Genomic DNA, 21,272 nt, shown 5'->3' with positions numbered 1-21,272 from the left:
TGATATGAAACACTTTAAGAGTTTGTCCAAGCTTTCGACTCCATCTCAGAATCATCATCAGGCCTGGTCAAGAGACGGTGAAGAAAACATGGTTGAGGTTCAGATGAGGCTACTTGCTATGTCTGCCGGAAGATGTCGTTGCTGTCTTGCAGTGTTGGTAAGTTCCTGGTTGTTACCATTGATGGCTGAGGAGGATGGGTTTTTTAGTTTGACTGTGTTATACCATGATAAATAAAGATTCCCACATAAATTGTCATTGAGATTATTTGTATTTTTAATCATGTGTACCCCTTCCCTAACATCATGTTCTGTTTTTCCTTTATGCGCCAAGAGAGAAATGCAATCCTGTAGTACCACCAATTACCACAGGATTGTGTTTCCTTAGACAAACTTTTAAAGTGTTTTGTATTGTGCTGTTCATGTGTTTTGTGTATTTTTTAACAAGAATGTTGTCAGCATGTGATGTAAGAAGTTTTTTAAATGCCTTAGCCTATCTGTGTATAAAGTGAACTTAATCAAAAAGTATTCTAAAATGCAAAAACTTTTTGTACTTACGATTCGTGAATATTTGGTTTTTCAATGAACGACGTTTCGAGAACAACTGTTCCCTTCTTCAGATTCTTAAGTTACATAGGCTATCCAAAATACACCATAGCCACGCCAATACTTTTCTCCCAAAATTCCAGGAACAAGGATACAGGTTTGGAGATTAATATAGGAAAAATTGGAATCCATACTAAAACGCTTTAAAACTTCCAAGGCTTTCGTTGTTGTTAAAAACATGGTATAAAACCATCTTAGGCTAAAAGAAGACTTCCTACTTAAAAAGATAATATAAAATGCAACCTTCTATTTTACTCCCTCATACTGGCTATAGGATGTCTCCTCAACGAATGCCAACACAGGTAGATGCCATTCGTTGAGGAGGCATCCTATAGCCAGTATGAGGCAGTAAAATAGGAGGTCGCGTTTTATAATATTATCTTTTTAAGTAGGAAGGGTTCTTTTAGCCTGAGATGGTTTTATACCATGTTTTTAACAACAACGAAAGCCTTGGAAGTTTTAAAGGGTTTTAGTATGGATTCCAATTTTTCCTATATTAATCTCCAAACCTGTATTCTTGTTCCTGGAATTTTGGGAGAAAAGTATTGATGTGGCTATGGTGTATTTTGGATAGCCTATGTAACTTAAGAATCTGAAGAAGGGAACAGTTGTTCTCGAAACGTCGTTCATTGAAAAACCAAATATTCACGAATCGTAAGTACAAAAAGTTTTTGTATTTTAGAATACTTTTTGAATTGAAATCAGTGAGTAATTCGCACAACAACTAATTATGGAAAGTGAACTTAAACAGACAAAAAAAACCTTGAACCAGAGAACACAGAATGTCTTCTTCTACTGAGTCACCATCTTGGAAACTGGCCCTGCAGTGAGCACAAATGTACTGCTGCTAATGCATGTCCAACTTGAACAGCTGCTCTTCATATTGACACAGGTATATACAATGTATTAACTCTGAGTCACAGTCAGCAATGTTACCAATGGAAAGTTAGTGAGGTGGCAAAAGGTTAAGAATTAGAGATGGGATAGGTGAATCAGTCGTAGAAGGGTATCCATTTCTATTTTAAACACAAAATGTGAGATTGCATAAGGTCTTGTTTCATGGTAGGTGATTTTGGAGGGGTAGAAATGCATTTTTCTTCTACATGTTGTCGCAAAGTGATGTAAAATTGTAAAATGAAAGATCAACAAACAACAAGAATATATTGAAGATTATACACACACAGGAGATGTACTACGTAGAAATTTTCAGCAAAAATGCAGGCTCGACCAGGACTTGAACCCAGGTCTCTGGCATACCATGCCATTGCTCTACCACTGAGCTACCGAGCCGGCCTGGCCTCGCCTGATTTTTTGCAGCGCTGGTAGAGACTATTCCACGCAGGCAAAACAGCGATAGTGAAAAATCAGGCGAGGCCAGGCTGGCTCGGTAGCTAGGTGGGCCGAGAAATGGCATGGTTTGCCAGAGGGGTTCGAGTTCTGGTCGAGCCTGCATTTTTCGCTGAAAATTTCTAAGAAATATATTGTTTTACTTTCCTGAGTCTAGATTGTCCTTACAGTTATGCATAATTCCCACAAAATTGATTACTTCTGTGACACTTGCCAGGTAAATAGAGTAATGATTAATCTGTTCTAACTCTCGTAAAAATTGACATTGACTATGGTATGCAGTACGGATGAGCAACATGCTCTAAGTTTGTAAATATAAGTCTGCATTTGTACATGTAATCATTAATAGAAAAGTTATTGTAATGAAAATTGAAGTTAGAAGTTGGAAGTTAGCAAAGAGAAAACTAAATATATGCTTACAGGCTGAAACCAAGTGTTAGGTAATAATCAAAATCTAATTATTGATAACAACTTGTTTGAACCAGTTTCCAAATTCAAGTACTTAGGAGTAATATTAACAAATGCAATTTATATTAAAGAGGAAATAAAAAGTAGGCTTAATTCAGGAAATGCATGTTACTTCTCTCTTCATAAACTTTTGTCTTCTCGTTTAATATCTAAGAAACTAAAAGTTAAAAGATACAAAACAGTAACTGAGCCTGTATTATTATATGGATGCGATACTTGGTCGCTTACATTAAAAGAGGAACATAAATTGAGAGTATTTGAAAATAAGATCCTTAGGAAAATATTTGGACCTAAAAGGGATGAGGAGACAGTTGAGTGGAGAAGGTTACATAATTTAGAACTACATCATTTGTATTCATGTCCAGATATTATTAGAATAATTAAATCACGACGACTTAGGTGGGCAGGCCATGTGTCTGTACATCCACAGTGTAATTATTAATAAAATCATACATAAACTACCATAATATGCTATGTAGGGCTCAGTCAATCCTACTTTGAACTGATAGTTGTCTAGAATGTTCATACATATGTAAGTGTTGTGTTGTAAAGATAAATTACAATCAATATTGCTTACAAACATTTATAGATTCACATATGAGACAATGAGAATATTACGTTAGTTCTAATTTAATATCAATATCTACATTTGTTATGCAATGTTTGCATATAATTGATGAACAATTGCTCATTTGCATAATTTCTAAGATATTTAGGCTGATATCTGTGATAAAATTTGAACTTATACTGTCTGATAGGAATAACATTAGTATCAGCTGATAATGATACATTGGCTCATCCCTAATGCTAAATAAACTCTTGTATTACATTTTAGAAAAGAGTTATGCATTTAATAATGAAAATCTTGAACCATATACATTTCATTTCCTATTATACAATTTTTTTTTTTTTTTTTTTTGCAGGTTTACTTGAAGTATGTTAATCTATCTTCTATCCTGCAAAGCAGGATATGGACTTACGTATGTGCCATGTGGGAACACAGAAAGAATCAACATTTTCCATTATTGTTATTAGAACCACCAGATTATATTCAAATAAGTATTAAGTATGCAGTATATAGGTCATATTTACTTGAGGTATGTGAAATGTAATATGAGGTTGAGTGTTTAAAACACCCACAGATGCAAATATGTACACATGTTCCGTTTCTATATGGATACAGCAATTTTCTTGCATTATTATTTTTCATTTATGACAAAATTATTTATTGGGTTGGCCCATAAGTCCTGTTTTTTTTTTAAGTGAAAATTTTGTGTGAAAAATAAAAAGTGTTGGCAATGCGTTTTATGTTATTCGATAGAGAATTATGTGCTCTACAAAATAGTGTGTTTAGTTTTTTTATGCTGATATATTTTTGTTCTTTTCAGGTCATTAAAATGGAGTGTCAAGTCGACACAAAAGAGCATTTTCGACACCTTCTGCTTTTTGCGTTTAATCGAGGTGCCAAAGCCACAGAAGCTGCTCGAGAGATTTGTGAAGTGTATGGCAAAGAAGCGATACCTCTTAGGATGGCTCAAAATTTGTTTAAGCAATTCAAAGATGGCAATTTCGACCTCAAAGACATGCATCGCACCGGATGCTCCGTTCAGTTCGATGAGGAGTGACTGAATCAGCTTAATCACGAAGATCTACGCCAAACGATGAGGGAATTGGCAGAGATAATGGAATGCTCCCACAGTACACCTTCAATCCATGGGAAAGTTTCAAAAGTTGGGTGCATGGGTTCCGCATGCTTTGAACGACAACATCAAAAATCAACAAGCCACGTTCTCTGCCAGTTTGCTTGCCCGTCATCGGTCAACTTATGGACACAAGCAATGATTCCTCTACCGAATCATCGCTTCTTTGCCATACACTTCACAAATCTCTCAAGCAGCTTCTGTGGCTTTGGCATCTCTATTAAACGCAAAAAGCAGAAGGTGTAGAAAATGCTCTTTTTTTGTCCACTTGACACTACCATTTTAATGACCTGAAAAAGAACAAAAAGTATATCAGCATAAAAAACTAAACACACTATTTTATAGAGCACATAGCACATTTTATTTTTCACGCAAAATGTTCACTTAAAAAAAATGCCAGAACTTATGGGCCAACCCAATAGTATTGCAAAGTAGCTTCGTATTTATAATTATTGCCTTAAAATATCACAAAAAGTGGCAATGCCTGAAATGTTTGCAATTATTCAAAACTCAAGTATTTGATTTGAAGAGGAGCAAGCCAAGGAATTTTCCTCCTCTCCACATTTTCTTTCCCAACACCTATGTTTAATTTAATTAATTCCCTACAAGAATGGTCCAAGGTCAAGCCTCGACCTTCATTTCCTTCTTTCTATCTCTCCTCCAAACATAGTTGTTTGGCTGCAATGTTGCCAGTAACATAGTAGTGATTCTTACTAGATCAACATTCAGTGTAAATTGTATTATACACACTCAAGAGACAAATTTTGAACATGTAGTAAGTATCTAATTCATGAGGATTGTTGTTGTAGGAGTTTGTTTCACCACCATGTTGACAAATGTTTAATTTTTAATCAGTTGTTATGGTCCTCTTACCACTTTTCTTACTTTACTTCCTATAGGCCTAGAACAATGCCACACTACTTCAGAATTTAAATAAACAACCATGCTGTGGTCACAAAGGCTCATGAAACGTAAACGTTACCAAGGTGCAAGATATGCACAACTGAATTCTGGTTGCAGTATTTTGTTGTCATTAAAGCAACTTTTTGAACAAATCTCATTAGCGGATTTTGTGTGTGTGTGTGTGTGTGTGTGTGTGCGTGTATTTCCAAATTTACCCTGCCAAAAGTTCCATCACATAAAAATCTACCAGAGTTGGTAGAAAGTCATTATATTGGCATCATTGAGCAGCTGTACCTTGAGGGAAGGGAGGTGAAGAAACAATGGTCAAGCTGCTGATTCTTAGGGGGTGGGAAGCAAGAGAGCAGGAACTTCCCTTGCCTATTAAAAAGCAACAACTAATATGAAACTGCGGATCTGAATATATGCATTTAAATAAAGTAAATTAAAATAAGTAAAAAGGCTATCAGGAAGGCAAATATGAAGTACAGGATGAGTCAAAAGACAGGTTACATAGGGATTTGTATTATATCTTCAATGTATGCACCTTGAACATCAATGCATTTGTGCACGAGACGTTTCCAGTTTTCCAGAATCTTTTGTAGAATGTCCAGCATAATCGTCTACACTTTGCACAATGTGTTCCTTCAGATGCTGGATGTTCTGAATCTTAACTGAATAGATGAGCACCTTTAAATGACCCCAAAGGAAAATTTAACATTTTCCGACATTATATATTCAATGTTGATAGTTCCGTCCTAACATAGAAAATGTTATAAAATTTTCCTCAATTTTACATTTTCTCGTACTTTAAGTTTTATCAGCTTGGTCCCCTGAAAAAAAATCAACGTAAAATTGAGGAATAACTGTGTACAGTTGTAAAACTTATTGAAGTAGTTTGGTTACATACATTAATTACATTGATGAAGAAGTTGTTGTGGGATATCAGCCAGGTGATTTCTGGATAGGCTTCCAAGCTTTTGAGAGCTAACGTCACCCTCATCTTCAGGGATTGAAGTGCAGACAAAAAAAAAAAAAAAAAGATAAAACCTGCACCCAAAGGGCTTGCAGGGGTGAGTGGTGCCCGACCTAAATCAACCGGCAAACAAAACAGAAGGTGCAGACCTTGCCTGAGACACTAATGTACTCCCCAAGTACATTATAGCCCCATGTCTGGTCTTTTGCCTAAGTGTGATCTTAGAATAGATCCAGTCAAGCTGGATTTCTCCCTTGCGGAAGCCTCCATTTTCCATGCAGGCATGCACTAGTATGCAACTCTACCTATGTTAACGTAGGACATCGGGTTTTAATCTAATCTGGTTTCAATCTTATGGATAGAAGATTTTTACCAGGGGTCAAAAAAATTAGATACAAGGAAAAAACTACAAGAAACAAAAAAGAGAAAATGAAGGGAAGCTCCTGAGGATAAAATTCTGCAAGCAGACAAAACCTCGGCTGTCTTGAATACTTTACCTTCAGCTAGATTCTGGTGTGCGAAAAAAAAAAAAAACACGTTGAAAAAAGGGGGGGTAAAAACACACACCCTATTGGTGCCTATCCTTACGGGGGAGGATGGAATCTGGATTTTGAGGCAGGTAGGTAAAGCCCAAAGGCTATCTACAAATCTGTATGTTAGGATGTCGATCCGTTGGAGACAACTCGTCTGGTTCTCTGGGCATTGTTACTTTTGCGTCAGATCGGGATTTAAAACAGCATTGGCTTTTCATTGCCTCAGGGGTGAGTGACTTCTTGCAATCCGAAACTGGCTGAAGCCTGTCGAATTTGAACCACACACAGAGCTACATCAATATGTGTGGGTGCACTACTGTTACGGGGTACTGCATTTTGCGCCCATGTGCCTGCCTATACCCCTTAGGCCCTTTCCGATTCGGGGTAATTATCACTGGCAACCACCCCGGATAACACGACAGAACACATGGCTCCCCTACGCCCGAAAGTGCACAGCAGTGAGGTGCTACCGGGGGTCACACTCCCCAGCAGACTTGGGTGGTCAGTTTTGATTAGCCTTTGCTATCCGCTGTCCCTTTCCTCTGCATCCGCTCCTTTGCCCAGGTCCACACACTCCATTCTCTCCTGGTTGAGCTTTTGGTTGTTAGTTTTTTGAGAGACTAAGAAGGAGAGAGCGAAACTCTATCCCCAGCTGCACTTGGAACCAGTTCTTTTCATCTTCCCTAAGGAAGATCGGAGGTTGGGGCTTATTTTGGTCCTGAAAAGGACCTCAATAGCCATTGAATGACGTGTGCTTTCTGCCCTAACAAGGACATCTGTCACTTTAGACAATTTCGTTGGACAAATCGTTCTTTCATTGGAGTTTCTCGCTGACTTTGGCAATCCTCATAAGGAAGAACCGCAGTACTGGAGTTTTTGGGTACCAAGCTTTTGCAACCGGGGAGCTGACATGCGGGGCTTTCCCCGCGGAAGACTGGAGCTTCGGAGTTATCTCGTCTGGCAGGCGAACGAGAACGTATGTCTGGGGTACGTAATTTTGAATTGGGCTGTGCGCTTCGTTGTCACCGTTAGGATCCACACAGGAGAACACACTACAGGGTGAGCTCAAAGTCTCTATCTGATGTTGACAAATTATTATTATTGTGAAATAAAATGTGGTAATCAATGAACAAGCTGTATAGAACTGAACAAGTTGGGAAATCCAACATAGGAATAATGCACGCTGCTACAGTGTTGCTTTTAACTGCAGCATTTGGATGGAACTTGATCAGAGATCCTGACTTGTAACCACAGTATTGATTTGACTGATCTCTGTCAGGAAACAGACAAATTATTATCACACAGTGTATGTGAGAAGGATAAACATATCAACCTACGATAACTTTTAACATAAATTCCACTTGCGAATAGCACATTTTTGCACTATAAATAGTATTCAATCATGACTTTTCACCCATGGTGTACATATTTTGACATTTACTTTATAAATCGAAAGTGCATGAACTATAATTTCATATACATAAAAAAGATAACATAATAGCAGAACTTGTGTACTCACAATCACAAGTTGTTTTTGAAAATATAAGATTGATAAAACTATTGGCGATAAACTCATGTGTTTCCATCAGCTGATGTTGATTAATCTGTCCCATCCTTGCAAGTCAACAAGCAGTTTATTTTGTATTTGTTTTAATTTTAATTTTATTGCAGAATCCAGTATTTTACCATTTACATGAAAGTTTCATGAGACTAATAGCATCCAAAGTAGAAGAGTACCAGTATTTTTCTGAAAATTACATTGCTTATGAAGGGGACATGAATCGATGTGTATATTTTATATATGAAGGAGAAGTTGAGGTGCTCAAAGGATGGGCTGGATCAAAGGAGGAAATAGTTGATATTATTGAAAGCTACAATGTGTTTGGAGTAGTAAGTCTATTTTTCTCATCATCTCTTCCACAAATATACCAGGCATTTCTTAAATACTTGAGGGGTTACAAATATTTATTGCATAAAAAGTATTTAATGAAACCAGTCCAGAACGAATGAGGAGCTCAAACAGACACGGCACACATCAACACGATAGTCAGGGATGTCGGAACCAGGGGGGGGGGGGGCAAGATAGTAGAGAGACAGGTTCGATTCCCAGGGTGAGTGATCTAAGGTTGGAATTTTTCTGGCCTTGTCCCCACATAAAGTGGTTTCCGGGGCTCACCCAGCCTAAAATGAATGGGTAACTGGGGGTAAATGCAACCGGAGCATGGTGCTGATCACATCACCTCCAAAATGTCTGAGATCGAGAATATGTGGGCCCTACCCCCACATCCCCTAAATGTGCCTACATGGCACGGTGCTATATGCATGGGTAAAAAAAAAATCACACGTGAACGTAACAAGACCTCTCTCTGAGGTCTAAAACTAAGCCATCAGCCCTGAACATGACGGTTAAAACAAACAGTACACTTTTAATAAATCTAAATGGCCAAGAAATTAAAGTTCCTCCCTTGGTTGTTTCACCTCTACCCACAAGTGCTTTCAGTGTGATGTGATGAAACCAAAGTGGAGGGGCAAGATTGTGGTTTTGCTCCCCCTCCCATCACGTCCTAAAAAATGAGACTACATCTATTTCAACTTACCTGGGTTTTGAAGTCCATTGTTCTACTCGCACAATAATCCACCAACACTACACGCATCCAAACTCAACAGGCTGCAGCTCACAACTGAACAAAGATAGAACCGTCACCTATTCAGAATTCTTCAAGGATGAAACATGCTTTATTTTCCTCACACGGAACCCCTAGAAAAACTAACCAGTAAACAGTGGTGGCTCCTGTCTAAGAACTTTTCAATCAAACCTCGTATATAGTTAGTTGCTTGATTGGGTTTACTTTACTTTGCATTTCTGCCACTTTTGGCTAATCATATGAGTAATATGATGATGAAATTAATGAAGGGACACTCACAAAAAACATGCATGCCAAGGAATTTGAACCTGGGACCCCTGCATTGTACAGTAGCATGCTGTGCAAACCACTCCGGGGTCCCATTCTACACCCTTGATTTCGAATTTTTTAAATATTTTTTTTATGAAGATTATGTGTTTTAATTTTTAAAAAAACGTAAGTTTTGTAGCACGTAGATCTAAAAAATTAACTTCCGCGCTATTTACGAACACTGTTTATTATGAGGAACTAAATATTTTCACGAAAATATTTGAAATGTATGGAAAATCAAGGGTGTAGAATGATACCCCAGAGCCATCACTCCACCATATATGATTAGTGTATCCATCATGTATATGTGTTGCATTAAGGTTTTTGTAAATAGTGGGTCAAGAAAGGCAGAGGGATAGAAACACCAAATAACTTACCAGCTTGTGAAACTTTGGAGTACTCTGTAGTAAGTGTTGAAATAATTGTGCTTGTCAGTGAATTGTTGACTACTTTTTTTATATAGAGAATACTGAATCGTCAATGCACAATGGCACTTTGTCATTGTATTATTAATATGATTTTATCTCATTGCAGATCCAAGGAATTAGTGATGATAAACCCTATAAATATACCTACAAAGCCAGAACACAATGCACTATTTTGACACTGTTCAAGGACGACTGGTGGTACTTACTTGAATATTTCCCAGCTGTTTATTCACAGATTAGAATTAATGCAAAGAATTTGCAAGAAAGTGATGTGCCACCTCAGCTTCTTGCATGAATCTTGTTTTTGATATTGAAAATGCAAGGATATGATTGCAAAAATGCTTCTCTTGGTTTAGATTTTAAACAAATTCTATTTAATTTCTGACATTTTGTTGCTTACCAATTCAAAATTTATAATAAAGTGCAACCACAATTGTAAGTTTTGTAAATTTATAAAATGTTATTGGTCAGTAAATTTTGTCGGTGCAAAAGCAAATGTAGTGGAATCTTGATTTTATACTTTCAGGGAACCAAGGTGAAAATTTTCTCAAATTTAATATTTCGACTATAATGCACAAATAAGTAACAACTAATGTGCTTTTTTCAGACAGGAAAAATGTTGACTACATTGTCATGAACAATGATGTCAATGTGGACTACATTTAATTTTAGCATATATTCACGAGTATTCCATGCATCCGAATCTTGCACCAAAGGCAGTTTAATAATACATGATTTTTAAGTTGCAGTAATACCGGTGGGATGTGTGTGTGGTTGTGTGTGTGTCTGTATATATATATACACACACACAGGGTGACAATTAATGAACTATATGAAATAAAACTGAAATTAATGACAAACCAAGTAATACACAAACTGTATTGCACATGTAAACAGCACTACAGACATTCGTATTTAGGTTATGACATGTTCGATATGTCTGCCATCTCTAATGTGGGGCAGACGAACAGCAAAATTCTGCATGACCCGCTGAAGTGTCGAAACATCGATGCTGTCGATGACCTCCTGAATGGCAGTTTTCAGCTCTGCAATGGTTTTGGGGTTATTTCTGTACAACTTGTCCTTAACATAGCCCCCTTCCAGTGGCCTCTGGGTACCCCAGAGCCAGAATGCAGTCCCCAATATACTCCTCCAGGACATTTTCACTTGCAAATGGCCAACACCAACACGTTGTGTGTGCATACGCATACGAATTCCCATCATGCCCTGTGGCCAGCCACGCAGTTTGGACGTCATCACGCGAACCGTTCAGAAATTATGATGGTTTTATTTCATATAGTTCATTAATTGTCACCCTGTATATATATATTATATATATATATATATATATATATATAATTGGATAAAAGGAAGGAGGGCCACAAGGGCTAAATAAAAAGTGAAAGACGCGAGGAAACACTCCCCGGACGCAGAAAAATTTCAAATTTTAGTGACGGTATTTCACATCTTCAGGAGTAGAGAGACGTTGTAGAACTTTGTGACAAGAACGACGAGTTAGCGTGACCTGCAGTGTTGCCAGGTCCCAAAAAATATAGGTGGTTCTTTCGCCAGGCTTGTCGAAAACTGTGAGTGGTGGTGGGGGCGAGGGGTTGGGGAAAGATGGTGGTGAGGGTGAGGATTGGGGATGACAGGCATAACTGGAGGTGTGGTTGCATTCTTGGTCGATATGTAGGCCCTCTCCCACCTTCTACGTATTTAGGTGTTGGTGGATTGGGGCAAGGAGTGGACGATCGCTACCTGGAAACAGTCATTAAAAGGAATATTGTGGTGATTGGTGTGAATGGCAACAGCAAAGTCCAGGGTTTGGGTAGAGGAGCAGTGGTTGTTGATGCGGAGGTTCAGGACTGTGGATGTTTCCCCCAGGGAAGCTCCCACAGATGTTGCAGGTGAGGATTTAAATTAGGTTAGAGCTGTAGCAGGTTCCTTTGGTTTAGATGGTGAATTTGCCGGTGGCAGTGTGGATCTGGAGGGTGCAGGAGACAAATATGGGGCAGGTTTTGCACCTTGGGCGGGTGCGAGTTGATTGTGAGTGGGTGGGTTGTGGTGGACCAGGATGTTTTGGAGATTGGGAGGACCTTTGAAAACAACTCTGGGCTTGTCGGGAAATGTGTTTTTGGTGTCAGGATCACTGTGCAGGATGGGAAGGAGGGAACGTAGAGTGTGTCTGATTTTGTTGAGGCGGGGATGATATTGGGTGACAAGTGCAAGGGGATTGGTGGCAGGTTTCTTGGTTGGAGTGTATGAAGCAACTCGGGATATTTGTTTAGTAACCAGGGTGGAAGGATATCCACGGTTGGTCAAGGCTCGGTGTAAGCAGAGGTTATAGTTCTGTCGGGGGGTGGGTGAGGTGTTGAGGTGTTGACCTCTGAGGGCCAAGGAGAATGGGATGGCTTTCTTGGTGTGGAACAGATGGGAGCTGGAGAAGTGTAGGTATTGCATATGGTTGGTAGGTTTGATGTGGATGGAGGTTTCCAAATGTCCTTCCTTCATGTGCACATCCACACAGGAAGGTGATTAGGTTGGTGGAGTGGGTCCAGGTGAAATTGATGGAGCTGAAGTGGTTAAGTTTGTCTAGGAAGGTGGTCAGGGAAGGTTCTCCATGTGCCCAAAGCATGAAGATGTCCTTGATGAAATGGCTCCAGAGGATAGGTGTGTGTGTGTGTGTATATATATATATATATATATATATATATATATATATATAATGGATAAAAGCAAGGAGGGCCAAAAGGGCTAAGTAAAAATCAAATGCTATAAATTAGCGAAAATTTTGAATTTTCCTACTGTCCGGTGAGTGTTTCCTTTTACCTTATTTGATTTATATATATATATATATCGCTAATTTATAGCATCATCGGTGTGAGAAGAAACAGAAGACGGAACCGGAAGTTGGGGTCCTGCAGAGTTGCCAGGTCCCCATTGAAGAAGAAGCGGTGCGTAGAACGAAAAAAACACTGTTTCGTCACCAGGCTCGTCGTAAACTGTGAGTGTGTAGGATGAGTTGGGAGAGAGGGCGGGAGGGTGGGTGAGTGTTGGGCATTACTGGTTGGCCTTGTTCAGGCCAGGTGGAGTGGTTGCACTCATGGGACACCAACTTAACCACTTCCGTTCCCTAAAATTCACCTGGACACACTCCCCCAACCAGATCACCTTCCTGGATGTGGATGTGCACATCGAGGGAGGACACCTGACTACCTCCATCCACATAAAACCCACCAACCACATGCAATACCTACACTTCTCCAGCTCCCACCCATTCCACACCAAAAAAGCAATTCCATTCTCTCTGGCCCTCAGGGGACAGCGCCTGAACATTTCACCCACCTCCCGCCAGAATTATAACCTCCGCCTACACCAGGCCCTGGTTAACCGTGGATATCCCTCCATCCTGGTCACCAAGCAAATATCACGAGCTGCCTCACATACCACTACCACCAAGAAACCTGCTGCCACCAACCCACCTGCACTCATCACCCAATATCATCCCCACCTCAACAAAATCAGGCACACACTGCACTCTCTTCTCCCAATCCTCCACAGTGATCCCGAAACCAAAAACATATTTCCCGACAAACCCAGGGTGGTTTTCAAACGCCCCCCTAACCTCCAAAACATCCTGGTCCACAACACTCCTTCACCACACATCCAACACCCCCCTGCCCATAAATGCAACCGACCCAGGTGCAAGACCTGCCCCATCCTCATCACTTCTCACACCCTCCAGGTGCACACGGCCACTGGCAAATTTACCCTCCATCCCAAAGGGACCTGCCATGCCTCAAACCTTATCTACATCCTCACCTGCAACATCTGTGGTGATTTTTACCTGGGGGAAACATCAACGGCCCTCAACCTCCGCATCAATAACCACCGCTCCTCCACCCACAACCTGGACTTCACTGTCGCCGTCCACACCAACCACCACAACATCAGTTTCAACGACTGCTTCCGGGTAGCGATCATCCACCTCCTACCCCAACCAGCCAACACCTCTGTTCGCAAAAGATGGGAGAGGGCCTATATATCGGCCATGAGTGCAACCACTCCACCTGGCCTGAACAAGGCTAACCAGTAATGCCCAACACTCACCCACCCTCCCGCCCTCCCTCCCAACTCATCCTACACACTCACAGTTTACGACGAGCCTGGTGACGAAACAGTGTTTTTTTCGTTCTACGCACCGCTTCTTCTTCAATGGGGACCTGGCAACTCTGCAGGACCCCAACTTCCGGTTCCGTCTTCTGTTTCTTCTCACACCGATGATGCTATAAATTAGCTAAAATTTTGAATTTTCCTACTGTCCGGTGAGTGTTTCCTTTTACCTTATTTGATTTTTATATATATATATATATATAAGAACTTGACATAATGGTTTTTCTTGTATGTACGCATTGCTTGCATTGTAGAATTATTTTCCTGTAGCTTACGGTTATTACAAGCATAAGAAAACAGTTTTTCGTTGTGACGTTTCAGGAAAACACACGCTCCCTTCATCAGACATTTATTTTCATTTTGACTAAAGATACAGTTACAACAATGGTTAGCATTTTTTTAAACAAAAAGAATCCGTTATATAATGGATGTTGTCAATGTTACATTGTTGCAATATAGCAACTTAACTGTGAAAAGAAGCAGTCTGCTTTATTTTTATTTCAGATAAAAAAATTAGATCACATTATTTCTTATTTAAAATTATGAATCTCAAATATCATCAGGTAATTCAGTCATCATTGTTTTCACGAAGTCTCTTGATGTTTTCTGTTACATTAAATTTTAAAGATGGTGAAGAAAAAGGTAAAGTGCTCCCCTGTGCATAGCATCATGCCATGAAGGCGTATAGGGGGTGTGGGGGTAACGCCCCACACTTTCTTGATCCGGTCGTGAGTGGGGGTGATGTGATCAGCATCATGCCCCTGACTGCCTTTACCCCCCCAGGGTTTCCCCCAGATACCCATGTTATTCGACACTGGGTGGGCGCCGGGTCTGCTTCCAATGTTAGAAAAGTTCCCGGATTTGAACCGGCCAGGGATCTAACCCGGGACCTTGAGCATAGTAGTCAGACACATTACCGACTGAGCCACCGATGGTGGCTTACTCCATTTGTGAAAAAGAAAACTTTATACTGGATCTATGTTACCATTTTCATTATTTAATTTATTCCATTGTTCTTCTGCAATGAACGAAGCTTCCCAGACATTCAACTCTATGTTTTCCGTCAATCTTTTTAAAACCCTTCTCTTTTTAATCAAATGCTTTTCTTTGATGATGTGAGCTGACAAACCTGTTCTTGGGTTTAGATTTATTATGTCCAAATCGTGTTCGTGCCATCTGATTGCCATTTTCCTTGCTGTTTGTCCTACATAATCCTTTGAACATGAACAATTTATATTACATATTCCTGTGGTTCCCACATTTGGTAGAGAGTTTCTCATTTTGAATTCATTAAATGTACATTCCAAACTTCTTGGTGATCTAAAAACAACTTTGAAATTAAATCATCTAAAATTTTTGGCAATTTTATGTGAGAATCCCTTGTGGAATGGAATGCACACAAATGTAACAGTTGGGCTGAAAAGTTCGTAGGCTAACATAGTAAAAAATATTTTTTTGACAAAATTCGATTTTATTATTCAATATAGTTGCCTTTGATGGCGATACAACGATTATAGCGGTCATACAATTTTTCGATGCCATTTTTATAGTACGATTTCTCTTTAGCCTCAAAATAGGCCTCAGTTTCGGCGATTACCTCTTCATCAGTGCTAAATTTCTTTCCAGCGAGCATTCTTTTAAGGTCTGCAAACAGGAAAAAGTCACTGGGGGCCAGATCTGGAGAATATGGTGGATGAGGAAGCAATTCGTAGTCTAATTCATATAATTTTGCCATCGTTTTCATTGATTTGTGACACGGTGCATTGTCTTGATGAAACAGCACTTTTTTCTTCTTCAAATGGGGCCGTTTTTTCGTGATTTCATCCTTTAAACGCTCCAACAACGCTATGTGATAATCTCAGCTATCGATCAACTTCACTTTACGATCATTTAAAATTATTTTGTGGACTTTTTTGATGTTTTCGTCGGTAACAGCCTCTTTGGGGCGTCCACTGCGTGCATCGTCTTCGATGCTCATTTCGCCTCGTTTAAATTTAGCAAACCACTTCTCAACAGTTGATTTTCCTGGTGCAGAGTCCGAATAATGTTTATCAAGCCAAGCCTTGGCTTCAACAGTATTTTTTTTCGCCAAAAAGCAATGCTTTATTAACAAACGAAATTATTTTTTTTATCCATTTTTTCACAATAACAAAAGCTGCTTCATCCACAATGCTATATCTCAAACTAATTATCCGGCAGCTGTGAAATTTATACACGTATCTTTTGAAGGTTAATACTAAGTAAAAATCACATGGATTTAATTCTAGTAACGCCATCTATGAGTCAGCCTACGAACTTTTCAGCCCAACTGTTATTTTTAACAGATTTTTCATCTGTCTGTATTTCTCTTTTCCTTTAGTATTCTTGCGACTTGTTTTTTGATTTGGTTTATTCTGTGTGAAAGCCATTTTCTTTTGCTATATTAAAAAGCCTTTCTTCACAACGAAAAACTGTTTTCTTATGCTTGTAATAACCGTAAACTACAGGAACATAATTGACATAATGGTTCCACCTTACAATTTTGTAGAAAAAATGGATAAAATCTGTGACGATTATACAGTGAAATGCAGTATTAATTTACTATGTAACCACTAGAGATAGCAACATAAAATTTTTGTAGACTGTGATATAAATGATTGATACCCCATCCTTCTGACAGTCTAAAAAATAAATATATAGTCACCAACGAACATTTCTTGTCCATGTTATCTGTGATGCAAAAAAACCTAGAATAGATATTGTGTGGGGCCTAAAGACTGAACGTCGTATTTGGACAGATAATTTCTTATAATTTATCTTCTCCCAAAATTATCATTCTGGAATAAAAAAATACATTAATTAATTTCTAGTAGGGATGGGCAGATATGAAATGTTGGCAATTGCAAATAAAGTTCTGATATAAAATTTACCGATACTGATATTCTACCGATCAGATATAAACTTCAAAATGATCCTTGAAGAACCTGAATGGTTCATTGATCTCCTTAATAAATGTATGTTTCGAGGTGACTGCAGTGTAAAAGTTGCATATTTATACATTTACTTTTTAAAAGGTATGGCATGGAGATTATCCATAAAAATTATAACAGAATTGCAGAATTTTGCACCAAATTATACATCAGAAATTTTAATAAGCCAATATGCCTATATTGGCTGATACTGATCGAGTATCGACTAATCTGTCCCATTCCCAATTTCTAGCATTCCCTGTATGAAATGAAGTGGCAATCGAAAGTATCAAAACTTATTTAAGTAGATGCACAAAACCCAGTGTGAAGATCTCTCCTTGTTTTCATGTTGTAAGAGATTGAATTTAGGGTTACACGACTTTTGAAATGTTCTGTAATATGATATACAGGGTGTCCAGAAAAGAACTTCAGAAAGTGGCTATTTTCATTTCCTCTTTGTGATCGATCAACACTACCTGTCTCACCAAATTTCTGCTCAAGTATACAGGACTCTGTCATGGGGTGGGTGGAGTTCCATCTCATTCAAACTGAAAACATTGCATATATTTTAACTTTATAGACTGCATTTCACCCAGCCACAAAATGCCTTCACTTGTTTGTTATAGGGCTCACACCTTCTTTCTCCACTAGTGTGGACTCAACTGAGAAATAGCTGCATTCATCTCTCCTCCCCCTCCCCTCACATATGTGCATGCCAGGGTGTCTACAATTTCATAGAAACAAAATACCAGACATTTCCAGATCAAGAACCAAAACTTTTCAGTCAAAAGTCATTAGGGCAATTCATGTATTTAAACATGTGTGTAAGATGTCCACTATATTTTAGCTAACACCACACTTAGAATCGCATCAAGCACTTTGAATAATCACTTCACATGCAAAAGTGATAAGAAGGGAAACTGAATAGAAATTTGCTGTTGAAAAGGAGTATCTGGGGTGAACTTTACCATAATATTTGGCACTTATTGACTTATGGTTAACAAATATTTTTTTTAATAATAAAATTATAACTATATCATAAATGATACACAATTATATAAAATCTAGTATAATTATCTGTATTAATCCTAATATCTAACAAACGCATCTCACAAACTCCAAAAGAAGTGGGAAATTCCAATGGTCACTTACTGTAATAGACAACAAGAAAGTAGTTCAAAACGTGGTCTTTTCTTAGAGTATTTAATGTACACTTTTACTGTTACTACCGGTAATGCTCATGTATTAAATTCAAGTATAGTCTGTCCACAACATATCTTAAATGTCTTCCTTGTCCTCTCTCTTCTTTGTTTGTTCAAAAACGTATAACTTTTGTACCCTGCTACAAAAACCTTGATTTTTCCAGAAAAACAATAAATTTCCCTGGCATTTCCTAAAACAGTAAATTTCCTGACCTTTCCAGAATTTCCAGACTGGTAGACACACTGGCATGCTCCTGTCTCACTTCCCAATTTCTGAGTTTCTTTTTCATTTGTTCTTACCCAGATGCACTGTACATACATTCTAAAAACTCCTTTATCCGAATTCAGTTTGTTGATAGTTTTAGTTGGGTTGACATAATCTTTCTGATTGTCACTTGGAACAAAATTATCTGGCAAAACAACATTTAAACATTTGCTTGTAAAATGCCACAAAGCTCTTACAATATGCAAAAAAAAAAAAAGTTCTATAAAGAGAACTAAAAACATAATAAATTCTATAACAACAATTAGTCTCACACACCATGGAGCCATTTGTGCTTACTGTCAATATACATGAAAATTTGATGTAAAGAAAAACATATTTAGTAAAATCTTTTAATATCCCATTATATTGACAATCGTTAATCATACAAGTTTTAATTTATTACAAAAGAGTTCACTGTTTAATTTGTTCATTTGCCCTGTACATTCTAGAACCTATCTTTTTTTAAAAAAAAGTGGTGGATCTATTCTAACAATTAAGGACATTAATAATAAAAGGTAACTACTTCCTTACTTAGTATTTTAAAATTTGCAATAAAACTTTTCAATTAAATAAATTTTCGAATTAACAGGTACATTATTATGGAGATCAAGCAATAATATCTGTACAAAGACTAGCTTACAAAAATAGTGAAAATAAACAGTTCTATTATTTCTTCCTTACAACTAAACTTTCCAAATATAATATAAAAATAAAATATTTGGCAGAATTTAAAATCACAAATGTTCAATTTCATTTCGAATTACTATTGGAACAATTAATTCTAATGTAATAACTGTCTGTTTCAGAACTGATCTAACATCCTTCTCAGAACAGCAAAAGTTCTCTCCATCATTTACTAAATTTTTCACATTTATAGATTCCTGAATTTTTACATAAGAATCTGAAAGATTTCAAAATATACACCAGGAAATTTCCAAGCAACTCTCAGTTAAAAGCAAGTGTGTCAATCTCTCAATAATCAGCAACTAAACAACTGACTAATTAATACAAATTAAGAAATCGAAAATAAGGAAAAAGAAGAAATAAGTATTATTAGTTGTACTGTAAACTTGCAAATTACATCCTGCAAGTTTAAATAATACTGCCTACTTAATATGTTCTAAAAAAAAATTACCAAGCTATTGAACATGTGATTTTATATCGAAGTGTCACCTATACATTAGGCAGCATGTGAAGTCAATGATCCTTTCGTCAAAGAAAATCTACTTTCGTTGGTCAAATCTTGTGCTGGAAAACTAGGTTTCTGTCTCGGCTTCCGAAGGGCATACGAAAAATACTGAGTCTCCTAGTTCTAGGTGTTGTTGGGATGTTCTGCAGAAGCAATTACAACAGATTACATTAAGAATAACAGCTAACTGCTAGCAATTAATCCACTAAAGCTCAGTTAATCCTGATGCTTCAAAAATACTGGACATACACATCCAGTGGTAGGACTGTCATCTAGTAAAGATGAACCAATAGGAAAAGTTTGCCAACGTGCAGATTTATATATATTTGTGTTCACTGAAAACAACAACTGATCTGAAATGAGCCATTAAGAGCAAAATGCCACAATTTTTGCATTAAATCACAACCTATTTATAGAATGATCAGATCATTAAAATTATCAGCAATTTTATCGATAAATCAAAATGGCTATATTGGCTGGTATCAATTGAGCATGAGTCGCACATTTCAGGATCGAACATTGTTCGAGTGATGGAGGTCATATTAACAGAAGCAAATATGTATTCAATCTGTCTACAGTGAAACCCTGATTTTACGTTCCAGGATTTTACATTTTTCCCTTATTGATGGTCCCAACATAGCAAAATATTATAAAAACTTTTCTCGATTTTACATTTTCCTGTATTTTAAGTTTGGTTCCCCAAATCGAGGTTCCACCTTATATGTTTTTGATTTTTAAAAATTTTGGGTCTCTTTCGATACAGCCTACTAAACACACTGTTAGCTACTCAAACTGGTTTGAACATTAGACTGGAACTACAGTGGAACCTCGATTTTATGTTTTCAATGGACCAACATTAAAAACTTACAATTCAGGAAGAATGTGTAACATTTTGCTCTACATTGGGACAATGACAATGGAATGGATAATGCATGAAAATGTAATGTTTGGGAATGCAAAATCAGGGTTTCACTGTATAACTGGAAGAAATGTGTTTTGATCAACATGTAAAATAAACATGACCAAAATTGACTATGGAGCAAAGAAAAACATACACAAAATATTTTTTCAAGTAATAGAGAATTGTTATTTTCAAATATAGGAAACACTAAAGCTGCTGACCAAGGCAGTATTTACTTACCCAAAAAACACTTTATACATGACGTTTCTACCCTATATCAGGGTCTTCTTCAGACTAACAACCAAATGCAAATTAAAAATCTGAAGACCCTGATATAGGGTAGAAACGTCATATATAAAGTGTTTTTTGTGTAAGTAAATACTGCCTTGGTCAGCAGCTTTACTGTTTATCTAACATGGAAACAAGACGTGATTGTGTTATCAAATAAAGGCATTTTGGTCATGTTGGTGGCACAAACCAACAATCTCCACCTCTCCCTTCCCCTAAAATTGTTCCTCCCCCAGCACAACACACCCACTCTACCACTATCACTCATGCATTTCAACAAGCCTGGTGAGAGAACTGTGGTATCTGGATCCTCGCTCTAGTCCTGGTAATCTTGCAGGTTTAACGCTTACTTCCATCTCCTTTTACATACCTCTGAATATGCAGTCTGCTCTGTGAA

At 37.9% G+C, this 21,272-nt stretch overlaps 2 protein-coding genes and 1 non-coding gene across 3 annotated transcripts in view; 1 reads left to right on the top strand and 2 right to left on the bottom strand.

Moving 5' to 3' along the window:
• LOC145988134 (uncharacterized) overlaps window positions 1-10,204 on the top strand; it is a 131,461-nt gene extending 121,257 nt beyond the window's left edge. The window contains exons 20-22 of the mRNA XM_083122965.1: window positions 3,342-3,515; window positions 8,199-8,417; window positions 10,016-10,204. Of these exons, the coding sequence (XP_082979091.1) occupies window positions 3,342-3,515; window positions 8,199-8,417; window positions 10,016-10,204 (582 nt within the window). The remainder of the gene's footprint in view (window positions 1-3,341; window positions 3,516-8,198; window positions 8,418-10,015) is intronic.
• On the bottom strand, window positions 1,823-1,893 carry TRNAT-GGU (transfer RNA threonine (anticodon GGU)). The gene has a single exon. It is a non-coding gene; the product is annotated as a tRNA-Thr (tRNA).
• Window positions 10,205-18,791: 8,587 nt separating the features above from the next.
• Window positions 18,792-21,272, bottom strand: part of LOC145987935 (uncharacterized) — a 132,869-nt gene continuing 130,388 nt past the window's right edge. Inside the window, exon 18 of the mRNA XM_083122761.1 lies at window positions 18,792-19,829. Within this exon, the coding sequence (XP_082978887.1) occupies window positions 19,734-19,829 (96 nt within the window). The 3' untranslated portion in view covers window positions 18,792-19,733. The remainder of the gene's footprint in view (window positions 19,830-21,272) is intronic.

This window comes from Lepisma saccharinum, chromosome 5 (genome assembly GCF_977018435.1).
Source record: "Lepisma saccharinum chromosome 5, izLepSacc3.1, whole genome shotgun sequence".
In the NCBI taxonomy this organism is placed as follows: Eukaryota; Metazoa; Arthropoda; class Insecta; order Zygentoma; family Lepismatidae; genus Lepisma; species Lepisma saccharinum.
Note: the sequence above shows the minus strand (reverse complement) of the source record. Positions and strands in the feature narration are given on the sequence as shown.